We start from the raw sequence: 14,977 nt of genomic DNA, 5'->3' as shown, positions 1-14,977 counted from the left end.
CTAAGAAAGTTACACTTTCTCTACAGATCTGATTATATTCTGTGTTTTTAGCCAGTTATTCTGACCCAACTTTTAATTTTTTAAATTTTATTTTCAACAGGTGGACCATTTTTAAAGTCTTTATTGAATTTGTTACAATATTGCTTCTGTTTTATGTTTTGGTTTTTTGGCTGCAAGGCATGTGGGATCTCAGCTCCCCGACCAGGGATCGAACCCACACCCCCTCCACTGGAAGGCGAAGTCTTAACCACTGGACTGCCAGGGAAGTCCCTGACCTAACTTTTAAAAATATTTAACTCGTTAATTCATCCAGAAACTATGTTTATTTATGACCTGAGATGAGGATCTAAAAGTAATTCCCAAAATTGCTCTAAGGTATCCCTAAACTGTTTACCATGTAAGTTTTCATTTCCTGATTAGTATAGATTAAGTAAACTTTATCTTAAAAAATTCAGGGACTTCCCTGGCGGTCCAGTGGTTAAGATGTCACACTTCCACTGTAAGGGGCGTGGGTTCGATCCCTGATCGGGGAACTAAGATCCTGAGTGCCATTTGGTGCAGCCAAAAATTAAAAAAAAAAAAAAAAAAAATCACACAGAGCAGATCTGAGAGGCAAGTTCCAGAAAGGCAGGTGAGGAGCCCCGAGGACATAGTAGGCATAACTGGTGAAAATTATGAAAACACAACCATGTACTTCTCTGGGAATTGGGCACAGAGTAAATGAAGAAAGACTTATTGAAGAAAGTCTACTAAGTCTGGTAAGAAGAGCAGAGTCTGTGGCAGGTGAGCTCGGCAGGCAGGTTTGGCCAAGAAACCAGGGCTCCCTCTCCTCCGGCATTTTCCTGGGAGGGGCGGCTGCCAGCATCTCTCACTCCCCTAGCTCCGGCACAGAGGCCAGGTCCAGGTGGGTCGGAGGGAGGCTCTGCATCTGGAGCGGGAGCCAGACCACATGGGGCCCCCAGGCCCTTGCCCCAGCTTGCTCCTCTCTGGGAGAGGCCATCCGGGACCAGAGGCTCCTGTGTCCAGCTCCCAGCTCCCAAAGCAGGGTGTCACCCCAGAAAGCCAGCTACTCTCCCCACTACCAGGCTGTGGAGCAGTGACTCAGAAATCTTTTCCTGAGGGGAAAGGCAGTCCACAAGAACAGCAAGCTCCCCAACAGAATGACTTTGTTTGAAACAGAATAGGGGCAAGTTCAAGCCTCAGGATGACCAGAAAACAGTAGAGTTTTGGAGCATTAAGAGGAAGCTGGGGCGGGAATTCCCTGGCGGTCCAGTGGTTAGGACTTGGTATTTCCACTGCTGGGGTGCAGATTCAATCCCTGGTCGGGGAGCTAAGATTCTGCAAGTCGTGCGGCACAGCCAAATAAATAACTAAATAAGACAAATAGATGATAGAGATAAATGGATGTGTAGATAGATTTAAAAAGATAAATATAGATTACTACAGATCCACAATCCCTTATCTGTAGTTCTGAAACCCAAAAGGCCTTTAAAAATATTTTACTGTTGTTATTTTTTATCTTAATTTGAATAACTGACAAAAATAGGTTCAGCGCAATTACTGCCTCCACTTCTGCAGAAAATGAGTGCACCCAGTGCCCCGTCGAGGCATACCTTTATCTGTGTGATGTTTCCTTCAAGCTCAGTGGGGATCTGAAGGGTCCACCTGTCTTTGCCCTCCACCCCTTGGCTGCTCTGGGGGCCTGGCACTTTTCTCCACATGGCTACGCGCCCTTTATCGGTACCTGCTGCCAGAAGACCTGTAGGTAAAAAGAAAGTTCACGTTGAGTTGAAAAGGGATAAAAACAGCAGCAAGCTCACTTCTCTGACCACCCTCTCTAAAATACCAGCCTGTCGGCCCTCCGTCCAGGAACTGCCCAGCCTCGTACCTGGCCGTGTCTTCCTTAGCAGGAGTTCGCTACTCGCAGTGACACAGTGTGTACATGTGTGGATGGGGGATTGGGGCAGTGGTGCTGCTTGCTCTCTGGTTTCTCCCATGAGAGAGGAGCCTGCTTGCCTGTGTTCAGGGCTGCTTTCCCAATGCCACACAGCACTTAGCACTCAGCGGGCACGGAAGTGCTGCTCTGGTGCATTTCCTATTCTTTCTGTCATATTTGTGTGTGCGTGTGTGTGCACATACGCACATCCATGTACACATATATATTTAATGTTTCTCACACTGACTTTTTCTTGAGGTTTCAGGAGGAACAGACACCAATTCACGCAGCCAGGCTGGTCACATTCCTGACCAAATTCCTTGACCACTACGTGGGACAACACAGCTTTCCTGCCTCTTTTTGGCTCTTGGCTGACTGTACTCGAGTGACTGACATAGTTGTAACTGAGGTATGGTTCTTAGAACAGCCCTGAGTTCCATGTCATGACAGCACACCCCAGAGCAAAGCCTGAGGTGGGCTCTCCCTCTGACGCTGGGAAGTCTCACCTTTGACTCTACAGTAAGAAACACAGTTCATATTCTCTCCTTTTTCAAAACCAAACTTCTCCTCTGGACTCAGTACGTAATTCTCTCCTCGTTCTAAATCCCAGAATCTACAAGGCAAGGAGGAAAGTCCCACGGGGGGGACTGTGTTAGTGGGCTTCCCTCAGCTGTGAGGGTCTTGTTCAACTCGCAGAGTAAACTTTAGAAATCAGGAAAAAGACATGGCCCTTTGGACTCTGAGGAGAAAAGCATGTCGTTGTTACGTTATCTATGTTACGTTTTGTTCATAACAAAGGGAGCAGTTGTTAATAAAAGAGGGTTCCTGTGTGACACCGGGTCACGATGAGAACAAGGGAACTCCAAGCACCCAACCAGGGAGAACCCCTGAATGTCACATGAGCTAAAGCAGCCGGACCCAAGAGAACACAACATGGGATTCCACCTACCCAGGGATCAAAAAGGCAGGCAGACGTCAGGACAGTGTGACCCCTGCGGGGGCGGGCGGAATGCCTAGGGTCTCTGATATGTTCTGCTCTTCCATCTCAGGGCTGGTTACGTGGATGTGCCCAATTAGTAACACTTCATCATAATTTGTGCATTTTTCTATATGTATGTTACACTCCAACACAAAGTGTACTCAAGAGACTGTATGGGACAGAATTTTCAACCCCAGCGCTCTCTGCAGAGTCGGGATCTCACCTGAGGACCGCCTCCCCAGTGGCGGTCACAAGAAGGCTGCTGTTGATCAGGGCGACATTTGCCTGGCGACCCATATTTCCACTCAGCTTTACCTGCACAACAACAACCCGAAAGGAGCACGTCGCCCTTGTCGAGACCAGGTCCCTGTTCAGCAGCTGGACTCTCTGGCAGTGACTCCCCGCAGACTCACCAAGCGGAGGAAGTGAGGGTGGCTGTGGACACTTGGAAGGGCAGCCCCAGCCTTTCAGGCCAAAGCAGCGACCACTGCACACTATGTAGTTAATGACAGGGGTGCCCCGCATTGGGTGAGGCAGCTTGTCACAGCCTGTGTTCAGAGAAAACCTGCCAGCAAGGGGCTGAGGGGGGATTTGAACCCAGGTTCACAGGACTCAGTGACCACATTTCAACTGCTGTGTAGACAGAGGTGCACAAAGGACCCCTGAACACCGACTTTTCTGCATCGACCAGAGCATCTTAGGGAAGGTTTGGAGTACTCTGAGAACCATAGAATCCTTGGGTGTAAACCAACAAAGTGGCAGGAGAGTGGCATGCAGTCCTCAGGGAGCTGCACGCGCTGCCTGACCAACAACCAACGCCCCAGGCTTCCTGGCGTCCTCCCGCGAGTGAGTGCCCCGGCCCGGGGCGAGGCACCCACGCAGATGGCAGGGTGTCCAGAGTTGTGATTATCACACACCCCTCGGATAAAGCAATGCATATGTGTGGGCCAGCGGTAGTGTCACAGAGGGAACACTGGTGACAACCCTCAAGGTCTGCACATAGCCAGGCATCCCCGCCACAGCCCCGTACCTCCCGTGGCTCTGGGAGGCCCCGTCCCCTGGTGTCTCCCCCACCTGTGACCGCAATGGTGCACAATAAATTAGGTGCTAAAGCTCTGGTGGTGGCCCTGAAACACAGACTCCTCAACCAAAACGAAGGGGTGTATGAGGTGGGCAAGAGAGGCTGGAGACCCCCTGGGGCACCCCCCCATCACCTCCTCACCTTCATCACCTCCTCGGCTGTGCCCTCGGGCATCACCGTGAACAGACACAGCAGCAGGCTCTCGGTGACTGCCACCAGCACCTCTCTCTCCTCCAGGTAGAACAGCGTCTGAATGGAGCTGTCCGTGGACGCCACCCGGGCCGTCCTGCCCTTCTCGTCCACGTAGTGCACGGTCCCTGCGGGAAAGCGATGTGTCCATGGAGGCTGGACACTCCCTGGAAGCCATTCTACCTACTTAGGGACACTTTCAACGTAAACATCTTCATCATAATCATTTACAAATAAGCTATTTTAAAAACACTGGCACATGACCCCTGCGTCTGCCATCTCTGGGTCAGTCCAGCCAGGACCCCTGTGTCTGCCATCCTCCCTCCACCACTGTCCAGCGCTCACACTGACCACCCTCCTGATGCACAGCCTCCATGCTCTGGTCATCTCAGTCCCCTAGGTACACGTCCATCACCCGTCTGCCGGGGCCTTAACTATGACCCTCCCCGGAGCCTCGGCCTGCACCCTCCATCCTGGGTACCGGGTATCGCTGGCTGGCGTCTGGCCTGCACCCTCTTGCCTTCCCCAGGCCCTCGCGTCGGCCCCAGGGCCCCTCCCAGCTTGGATACCCTCCTCTTGCCCCCGAGCTGTCTCCTGGTTCTGCTTTCAGGCTTCTGAGCATGGTGGCAGCACCTCCTGTGAGTTCTCGGGATTGGGTTCATTCTGCTGCTCTCGGGAGCCTCCTCACCCTCCATGCCGCCTCCCATCTCACTCCCAGTGGACAACTTGAGTTCTTATTAAGCTTAAAGGTTCAAGGTTGTCTGGAGGCTAATCATAACAGTAACTAGTATTTACTGAGCACAGATGTGTGCGGGCTCCGTGTACAGAGGCTCTGGAGGCAGGTACTATCCTGATCCCCACTGTACATGTTCGGAAGCTAAGGCACAAAGACACCGGATCATTTGCCCCAGTTGCACGGCTGCTGGGCGGGGGCAGCACTGACACCCCCTGCAGAGCCAGGCCTCCAGTCGCCACGTCTCCTTCCTCCCTCAGGGCCCCCGCCGCCCCCACAGTGCCCACATTGGGTCCCTCCAACTCCCCTCCTTAAATGCCAAGTCTCTCTACTTTTAAACTGACAAATGCCCCAGCCCCTCCCAGCTGTCACCTGTCACAGTTAAGCTGCCTGGCCACACACGTCCTCGAACCCCATCACCCCAGGAAGGGCCCCTTTCCCATGGGAGAAGGCACTCATGAATGTCTCGTGAGTGTACGAGACCCTCTATCTCTCTGAACCTCACACTGCATCTATTGGCCGCCGCCTGCCTCCTAGCACACCGCGGGGGAGCCGTGTTAAATCAGCACGGACGGCCCAGCCCTGCCAGGGCTGCTGGTCCAGCGTGCCCCGGTCACACCCACCCCAGAGCTGAGCCCCGCTGCTGGCTTGGAGACCACGCCGGGTGCCCCTGGTATCGATTCATCTTGGGCTGCATATCCTGGACAGCTTCCTCCTGAAAAACCTTCAAATGCAAATAAAGCTCAATTTGTTTCTATCAGGTCAAGGTGAAGCCACCCTTTGGATCCTGGATAAACACCTGCACAAGCCGGCTAAGGCATCCATTTGGGAATGGCGCACAGCCTGCAATTTTATGCAGAAACGCCATCCATTCGCTTATAATCTCCCAGACACTCCGAAACACTGCAGTGTCCCCAGACCCCAACCTGAGTGTCTTACCATCGGTCAAGCTGACAAAGAATGAGAGTCCCTCTTGAGGTCCCATTTTCAGGAAACTTCCAAAGCCACACTTCCTCCAGTTAAACTTGTCCAGGGCTTTCTCATCACCACTCACAGCTGCCTTCGCCAACTGAACGAGGTCCCTAAGAGCAAATGTGACAGAGATTCCTTGTTGCTCCCTGGACGAAGGTGGTATAACCACAGAGGAGACCCCTCCAGTGTCAGGAGGAGCCACATCCCCGGCCCCGCCAGCCACCACCCAAGCTCTACTTACTCGCCGGGAGGGGGGAGCCGGAAGATGCAGTGAGTGAGGTGTTTTCCATACTCGTGTTTCAGCAGCGGTGCCCCTTGTACTCGACCCCTTTGGTCCAACTTCCATAAGAGCAGGATACCAAGCTGGAAAACCCAAGGTCACATTCTTAGCAAGTGACTGGTGGAGGGTGAGGGTGATACTGTGCAACAGAGCATGGGCTTACTCCTTTTTTTCTTTTAAAATTATACTACTACTATATGTGCACCATGAAAAACTCAAAACAATTTTAGTGTTCAGTGAAGGAACCAGAAACTCCTCTCTGTGCCCCATCCCATCTTCACTCCCTGGAGATAACAAGTGTCACATGTTCAGTTTTTAAAACAAATCTTTAATTTTGGGATAGATTCAAATTTAAGGAAAAGTGGCAAAGATAGTTCAGAGACGCTCCATACCTCACAACTAGCTTCTCCTATTACTGACCCTACATTACTGTGGCGCATGATACTAACTAAAGTTGGTACTTCATTCACCTCTCCTCAGTTCTTCCTGCCCTGGGACCCTGTCCAGGCCCCACAGACATCTGGTCGCCATGTCTCCTTGGGCCCCCTGGGCTGGGACGGTGGCTCAGACACCCCTGTTCTGGACGCCTGGACAGTGTTGAGGAAGACCGATCAGGGGTTTTGTAGAATGTCCCTCCGGCAGGATTTGCCTGATGTTTTTCTCATTGTTGTCGGGGTGGTGGGTTTGAGAGGAAGACCAGAGGTCAAGTGCTGCTGTCGACATGTCGGATCAGGGGTCCCTGTCCTTGGCGTGACCTGTCTGCTGAGGTCATGTCTGTGACCTCCCTCACTGGGGAGTTTCTTCTTCCTTCCATCCTGTCCTGCCTGGAAGGAAGTCGCTGTGTGCAGCCCACACGTAGGAAGGGGAGTTATGTCTCACCTCCTAGATCATCTGGAGAGATATGCCTCTTGTCCACCATTTACTGATTTATTAAATCATAGATTTACATCAATATGGACGCACGGATGGACCCATGAATATTTATTTTCTACTCTGGGTTATGACCCAATATTCCCTTGTTTGTTTAGATACTCAAATTGTTCCAGCTCCGCCATCGGGAGCTCTTTCCTCAGGCTCTGTTGTCCCTTCGATGCACCCGTCGCTGTGGGTTTGTGAGCACCTCCTCACGTCCTGGCCTACAGATCCTCCGGGCTTGCCATCCTGCCCCAGCCCGAGGATCAGCCATTTCTCCAAGTAGCCCTGGTTCATTTTATTGGAAGAAACCAAGATCTGGGTACCAGGTGTACTATATGTTCAACATCAAAGTCATCAAAATCTCAAGTTAATGGCTCAGACAACTGCTAGAAAAGTTCAAGTTGCGGGGAAGACGACTTGGTCCAGGAGCAATTTTCCAGGAGGGCTTCTGGCTGGGACAAGCTAAGCTTTGCCAAATGGCAGTGTTTCCCTCGAACCCTGAGGCCGCTTTGCTGCGCTGCCCGAGCAGTCCTCAAGGTCTGTTTCCTGCTCACGGTCAGTGGGTGTAACATTGCTTTACTGTATATAAGAATATGATTTTCAAATAATGTGGGCCTTGGGACGTCCCTGGAAGCCCAGTGGTTAAGACTCCACGTTTCCACTGCAGGGGACGCGGGTTCGATCCCTGGTCAGGGAACTAAGATCCTGCATGCTGTGTGGCACGGCCAAAAAAAAAAAAAAAGTGGGCCTTAAAAAGCAACTTGTACAGTGGACCTCTAAGAAAAGTATGTAAGATCAGAAATAGTATGTAACATGAGTATATATAGAATTCAAATCCTATATTATTATACAGATTCTTCTTGACTTTGCCAGCTTTATAAAGATAAGAATAAAAACATTGGGGGGCTTCCCTGGTGGCGCAGTGGTTGAGAGTCTGCCTGCAGATGCAGGGGACACAGGTTTGTGCTCCGGTCCGGGAAGATCCCACATGCCACGGAGCGGCTGGGCCCATGAGCCATGGCCGCTGAGCCTGCGCGTCCGGAGCCTGTGCTCTGCAACGGGAGAGGCCACAACAGTGAGAGGCCTGCGTACCACAAAACAAAACAAAACAAAACAAAACAAACATTGGGGCTTCCCTGGTGGCGCAGTGATTGAGAATCCGCCTGCCAATGCAGGGGACACGGGTTCGATCCCTGGTCTGGGAAGATCCCACATGCTGCGGAGCAACTAAGCGCGTGCGCCACAACTACTGAGCCTGTGCGCCACAACTACTGAGCCCGCGTGCCACAACTACTGAAGCCCGTGTGCCTAAAGCCCGTGCTCCACAACGAGAGAAGCCACCACAGTGAGAAACCCGCACACTGCCACGAAGAGTAGCCCATGCTCGCCGCAATTAGAGAAAGCCTGCGCGCAGCAACAAAGACCCAACACAGCCAGAAATAAATACATAAAATAAATTTATAAAAAAAAAATAAAAACATTATTTTTTGTGTGTTTACAAATTACTCTTAAAATAAAATTAAAAAAATAATACTTGCACAGTGAAACACACATAAGGGCAGAAATGGGAAGGCTTCCTTCCCCGTCACCTAGCCTCCTCCCTAGAGGAGCCAGCAGTTGGGCCCTGCTGTGTGTTTTAGGCACACACGGCCCCTGTGATGGCCTTCTGCTCTGCCCTGCAAGTACAATTGTCCAGCGCTTAATTTTTCTTTTCTTTTTTCTTTTTGGCCCGGCTGAGCAGCTTCCGGGACCTTAGCTCTCCAAACAGGGATTGAACACAGGACCCTGCAGTGAAAGTGCTGAGTCCTAACCACTGGACTGCCAGGGAACTCCTGTCCAGCACTTAATTTTTAACACAGTAAATGACTCTGTTTTATTAGTATACACGAGCTTCCAGCTGACAGCTCATTAGGCACCTGAACACAAACATGAGCACTCGGCCTGTCCAGATCCCCCGACTGTTGAGCTGGGGAAGAAGTTGAAGGATGGAAATGTCCGGAGTCCCTGGAGTAGTGGTTTCTGCTCAGATGACCGCAGACCCCTGTTCTGATACAAGGACAGACAGACAGAGACACACACACACACACACACACACACACAAGAAGGGGAAGCCACAGGAAGTCACCTCAGGTCTCCTGTAACCAGATAGACACGCAGACGCCAAGTAGAAGATGGCAAAGCAGATGCCTCTTCGGGGCCTCCTGCTCATTGCCCCTAAATTCTAAGTGGTTTTTGCATCTCTTACTACTCCTGAGGGGGGATCCTTTGTGTTCAGAGTGGTCTCTTTACTCGCTGCCATTCCTTCCAGGTCACTTCATTCAAATAACTTTATCCAGTTATCCAGTTGAAAGAAAAGTGAGAGCATCTCACCCTCAGGTGGGAAACCAGTCCCATGCAGAGCAGGAGGTGAACGTACTAAGGGACTAGTGTGAAGTTAGGGCTCAGATACGACTGTCGGGACACGTTGTCACTTCACAGCTGGCTCACTAATGGTTTATCTCAGAGATCAGGAAGCGACTTGCCCTTTCCTGTGTGTAGGTGCACTTACTCCTCGCCCTCAGCTCTTGTCCAGCAGGAGAGTGAGAGGGAGATGAGCCCTGGACATGCATTGTCCTCCCCGCTTCTTCACCGACCAAGTGTTCGCCTGGTGCCCTCTTCCAGGGATCTCCCCACTGCCCCAGGCCCAAGGGTGGCTGCACAGAGGGCACCTGGCCCGAGCTGGACTTGGGACAGAGGAGGAAGGGCAGGTCATCTCTGGGGTGAAACTGGAGCGGGTAGATTCCTTTGTTTCCAGCAGCCTCCTGGACGGATGGCACAGGAGAGAGACGGTTGTGCAGGAAGAGGCCCTGAGAGGCGGATGTTGGCAGCAGACACCTCACTCGTGGTTCTGGATGTCGGAAGCCAGCTCTGCTCCTGTCCCTGGAGACTGTGGGGCACTCTGAGGGCTGCAGATTACGTGTGTCTTCCTGCTTCAGCAGGTTTGGTCGGTCTCATCGTAATCAAACTGGGTCTCTGGTGGGAGAGTGGAAAAGACCCTGGGCCAAGCCTGCGAGCAGGTGTCTCAGAGGTTAGTGCTCTGAGTGTGTCTGTTCATTTGTTATTACTTCTCTGCCTGCCTGAGTCCAGTAAGAAATTAGGACCAGCACAGTTGTAGATTTTCTTAGAGAAGTGCTAGGTATTTCTGTTCTTAAATCCTGACTCCAAGACTTGGTCAGCACCAACCTGGGCTTTGTTTCATGCCTCAGTCATCTACTCTGTTAGTTGCTTCTTAATAAAGGCAAGATGAGAATGATGGCATTCAATGACCCTGAATTCTTTTATTCCTCTAGGGGATTTTCTGAGCAAGGAGGTGGGAAAGATCACCAAAGAAGTAGGAATCTGGGGGCAGAGCAATGCCATTAGGTGGGAATAGACTAGAAAAATAGAAGAAAAATCCAGACAAAAGGATAAATAGAACAGTGGATGAGTGATATGAACAGAAAGGAAGTATAAATGGCTCTTCTAAGTTATATTCACCCTCAAGAGGAAGAGAAACTCAAACTAGAACACGACCGAGATAGCACTTTTCCAGGCAAAATTCTGAGCTTGGATACGACATGCTTGTGGGTTGGTGGGAGCTGGTCAAGCCCCATGGAGGGAGGTGTAGGGACACTCACCAAACCACAAGCGCATGCCCTGGATCCCACCTCCAGGAATTTCTCTAAACTTTCACACGTGCAAAAGGACAAAAGCATGAGGCCAGCCACTGTGTCACTGTCCAGCAAAGGACTGGAGACCATTTATCCACAGAGGCTGGGGAAGTAAATGATAACACGTTGGTGTAATGAAGCGCAGATTAAAAGAGAGCAAGGAGGTTCGCCGTGCACCACCATGGAAAGACCTGGAAGATGCAGCATCAGGTGAAAAGCCAGAAACAGAACAGGGTGCACTGGGCACTGCCCTCATGTGAAAAGGACCGAGGAAGATAGGAAAGAGACGACGCCCTCTGTGTGAAGCTCCCAGCCAAGATGTTTAACCTGAAGGCAGTCATGAGGAGACAACCACACAGATCTAAACCGAGGGACATTCTACAAGGTAACTAGTCTGGACCCCTCAAAATGTTGATATCATGAAAGACCAAAAAAAAAAAAAAAAATGAGAGAGAAGAAAGAAAAGACAAGACCATGGACCAGTTCTGATGAAAGGAGACCAAAGAGAAATGACGGCCAAACACAAAGCGTGGTGCTTGGCTGGCTTCTGGGTAAGGACAAAATCAGCACAGACATTACTGGGACAGCAGGAAAAGCTGTCACACCGATGGCACAGCAGTGGAAACCAGTTCATGGGCTTCACCCTCCTGAGTGTGACAGCACACGTGGTCACGCTCCTAGGAGATCGATGCCAAAGCATTTACGGATGAAGTATGATGTCTGTGACAAACTCTCAAATATACGGGGAAAAAATACAGATGTACAGAGAGAGCAGATGTGTCAAAACATTAACAGCTACTGAATTCATGGGAAGGGTAAAAGGGTGTTGTTTGTACTATTCTTTCAACTCCCCTAAAGGTTTGAAATTTTTCAAAATTGGAAGTTGGGGAGAGAATGCATTGTGTGTTCCTGTGTGTACTGAAGGAGCACTGGAGAGACTTGAAGAAGCTGTAGGTGCTGGAGGGCAGGGAAGGGGAGGTAGTGGATGGGGTGGGGCTGGAGAGTCTTTACAGTATATACCTTTTCGTATTTTTTGAACTTTGAAACATGTAAATGTATTACCTTAAATGTGTAAAATAAACAAACACATTGTACAATTTCTGCTGTCATTTTTGAATCAAACAGATCTAGAGCTGGTAATTCTCTGCTGTGGGGTCTGCCCTGAGCATCGGAGGATGTTGAGCAGTATCTCTGGCCTCCACCCACCAGATGCCAGTAGAAAGAACCCCCAACACCACCACTGTGACAACAAAAAATCTCCCCAGACACAGCAAAGTGTCCCCTGGGGGCAAACTGACCTGCTTAGGAAGCCCTGGGCCAGATGATCAGGACCAGGGACTCCTAGGCAATGAAGCGGTGTGCTCAGGGAAGGTGGGGTTTGGGGGTACATGAAGCACCACCCCATCTTTGTGAATGTACTTACCTAGAAATGTTCATTTAAAAAATTACAAACTTTTGCCACAGAGTGAGATGATAGAATAAAACATTCAAACCTTCCTCCCAATATAAAACAAAATCTGCCATGACAGCTGACAAAATCAGTTGAACTCGGCAACCGCAAGTTTCTAATAATTTGGTCCCTAAGAGCATGTACAGGGCAATGCAGAGATCTGAAGTCAGTGTCTCAGCGTGTCTGCTCACCCTATCCCCCGATACCAGGCAGTTCCCGTTGGGGCTCCAGTTGAGGACGGTGATGTCGGCGGTTTGAGTAGGGGGGACCACATGCTGCTCCTTGTCTTGCTTATTAAACACGACCACTTCTCCGGTCTCCCAGCCAATAGCCAGGATCAGTCGCGTCGGGTGCCAGCAGAGGGAGGTGACCCGGAACGACCTCTCGATATGCGTGTCTGGCACACACTCACCCTGTGACACACGAGGTAAATTCTTTATTTTACAGGGAGTGGCCGCTACTCTAAGAATTTCTGCCTCGTCAATGGAATGACATCAGCTAGAGGACATAATGAGCAGTTTGTTAAGGAAATATTCTATTTAATTTTCATAGAAACACCCATCTTGCCTCAGCTGAACTATGAAAGCGTAAGGTAAACATTCAACTGACCCCATGGACCAGTTTATCAATAAAATTTTATTTACTTAAAATGTTTTTCCATTTATTTTTATTTATTTTTTTGGCCACGCCGTGTGGCTTGTGGGATCTTAGTTCCCTGACCAGGGATCAAACCTGGGCCCCCTGAAGTGGAAGCTCTGAGTCCTAACCACTGGACCGCCAGGGAGCTCAATAAAACTTTATTTACAAAAAGAAGTGGGCCAGCGGGTGAAGTGTGTTGACCCAAGGTTCTCAAAGTGTAGTGAGGTGACCCTAGAACGTTTTTGGGGTCTGTGACGCCAAAGTCATGTTCAGGATGATATGATCTGCCCTGTTAACTCTCGTTCTCTCATGAGTGTACAGTGCAGTTTTCCGGAGCTCTGTGATGTGTGATGATGTCATTGCTGTGACAGCCAATTGAATACGTGCTGGTATATTCTTGTGTTTTCTAGAATTTTCTAAGGCAGTAGGTTTAAGGTATAAATGTGTTTTCAGAGATTAATTCAGTTTGTTCTCAGTACTTCTACTGGGCTCTTCCTAGTAAACTCAGTTACACCTGCTACATCTGTGACCTCATTATCATCCAATAAATCATTATTTTGAAATCCTAATGGTCTCCTTGTGCCAATTAGAAACACAGGAAGTACACTTTGTTTTGTAATAGTATATTTTAAATTTTCTAAAATTTAAAATTTTATCTAGGGAATTCCCTGGTGGTCCAGTAGTTAGGACTTGGCACTTTCACTGCCATGGCCCGGGTTCAATCCCTGGTTGGGGAACTAAGATCCCACAAGCTGCACGGTGCAGAAAAAAAAAAATCTAAAATTGCTATTATTTTGGATTTAATAATACTTACTCTAAAGAAAATTTTATGATACATATTGGAGAGTTGTCTGACTCCCAGAAGGGAGGCATCTACTCTGAAATAGTTGGTGACACTGTGCTTGGCACTGGGGCCAAATACTGACCCATACCTGGGATGAGACCAAGATGAGCATACCAGGAGGGTTTGCCCTTTGTGGAGCATGAGGGGAGGGCTTGCTCAGGGGTTGCGGGGGGAGTGGTGGGCTGGAGCCACAGGCTTGTAAGTCATCCACTGATAGATGGTAATGCAACCCCAGGAGGAGGAAATAGAGGGAGAAGAGGCCTGGATGTGCTCTGAGGGGGGCCAACGGCAGGCCTGTCTGGGACGGGGGGAAGGCTGGAGGGCCCGGCGGGGAAGGGGGTGGCCTGGATGAAGGGGGCCGGGTGAGGAAGACCCTCAGGTGTGCTCTCCGGAGGACCCTACAAGAGTGTGGAATGGGGGGGGGGGGCAGGGACAGCAGGACACGTTATGTAGCCATCGCTGATGAGTGTGGCTGCTTGGGTGAAATTTCAGGGGTGACATCGAGACTGCAGAGGGCAGAGGAGGGAGTGGGAAAGGAAATCCATCTTTCTTGGTGAAGTAGGAGGAGCGTCTAGAAAGTTTCTGTTATGAATTGAATTGGGCACCCCAAAAAGATGTGTTCAGGTCCTAACCCCTGGTACTTGTGATGTGACCTTACCTGAAAATAGGGTCTTTGCAGATGATCAAGTTAAGACAAGGTCATTAGAGTGGGCCCTAGTCCAGTATGACTGGTGCCCTTATGTGAGGAGGAAAGAGACATGGCCACACAGAGCAGGTGGCTGTGTGAGGATGGAGGGAGAGGCTGGAGTGATACAGGTCCCAGCCGAGGAGCACCAAGGACTGCTGGCTACACTGGAAGCTAATATGAAGCATGGAACAGATCCTCCACTAGAGCCTTCAGAGAGGACAGGGCCCTGCTAACCTGTTGTTGGAGACTTCTGGCCTCCAGAACTATGAGAGAATAAATTTCTGTTGTTTTAAGTCACCCAATTTGTGGTAATTTGTTATGGCACCTCCAGGAAACAAATAGTTTCGAATGGCCAACGGGAGGCTGGAGAGGGATGGACAGACAACCCTGCTGGTGACCGTGAACTGACTGTGGATTCTGCCTTGAGCATTCCTAAATATGTCCCCCAAACTAAATAGCAGGGGTAAAAGAGTTATTCACATAATAGGGCTTTTATAATATTGGGAGTTTGGACCTCAGTGAGAAACACACACAAACACACACACACACACACACACACACACACACACACACACACACACA

General features: G+C 50.0%; 1 protein-coding gene across 12 annotated transcripts in view; it reads right to left on the bottom strand.

Annotated features, from left to right (window-relative positions):
* Positions 1 to 14,977, bottom strand: part of IFT140 (intraflagellar transport 140) — a 69,984-nt gene that overhangs the window by 51,007 nt on the left and 4,000 nt on the right. For 9 of the 12 annotated variants that reach the window (XM_027117877.1, XM_027117875.1, XM_027117884.1 and 6 more), the window contains 7 exons: positions 12,416 to 12,637; positions 6,132 to 6,253; positions 5,858 to 6,000; positions 4,138 to 4,313; positions 3,139 to 3,230; positions 2,443 to 2,549; positions 1,614 to 1,759 (listed from right to left, as the gene is read on the bottom strand). In XM_027117877.1, the coding sequence (XP_026973678.1) occupies positions 1,614 to 1,759; positions 2,443 to 2,549; positions 3,139 to 3,230; positions 4,138 to 4,313; positions 5,858 to 6,000; positions 6,132 to 6,253; positions 12,416 to 12,637 (1,008 nt within the window). Of the gene's footprint in view, positions 1 to 1,613; positions 1,760 to 2,442; positions 2,550 to 3,138; positions 3,231 to 4,137; positions 4,314 to 5,541; positions 5,643 to 5,857; positions 6,001 to 6,131; positions 6,254 to 6,640; positions 8,064 to 12,415; positions 12,638 to 14,977 lie in introns of those variants that run through there. The other 3 variants (XM_027117886.1, XM_027117885.1, XM_027117888.1) reach the window with 3 other exon arrangements.

This window comes from Aethalodelphis obliquidens, unplaced genomic scaffold, assembly GCF_003676395.1.
Source record: "Aethalodelphis obliquidens isolate GAN/ISIS:26980383/991018 unplaced genomic scaffold, ASM367639v1 scaffold18, whole genome shotgun sequence".
Lineage (NCBI taxonomy): Eukaryota > Metazoa > Chordata > Mammalia > Artiodactyla > Delphinidae > Aethalodelphis > Aethalodelphis obliquidens.
Note: the sequence above shows the minus strand (reverse complement) of the source record. Positions and strands in the feature narration are given on the sequence as shown.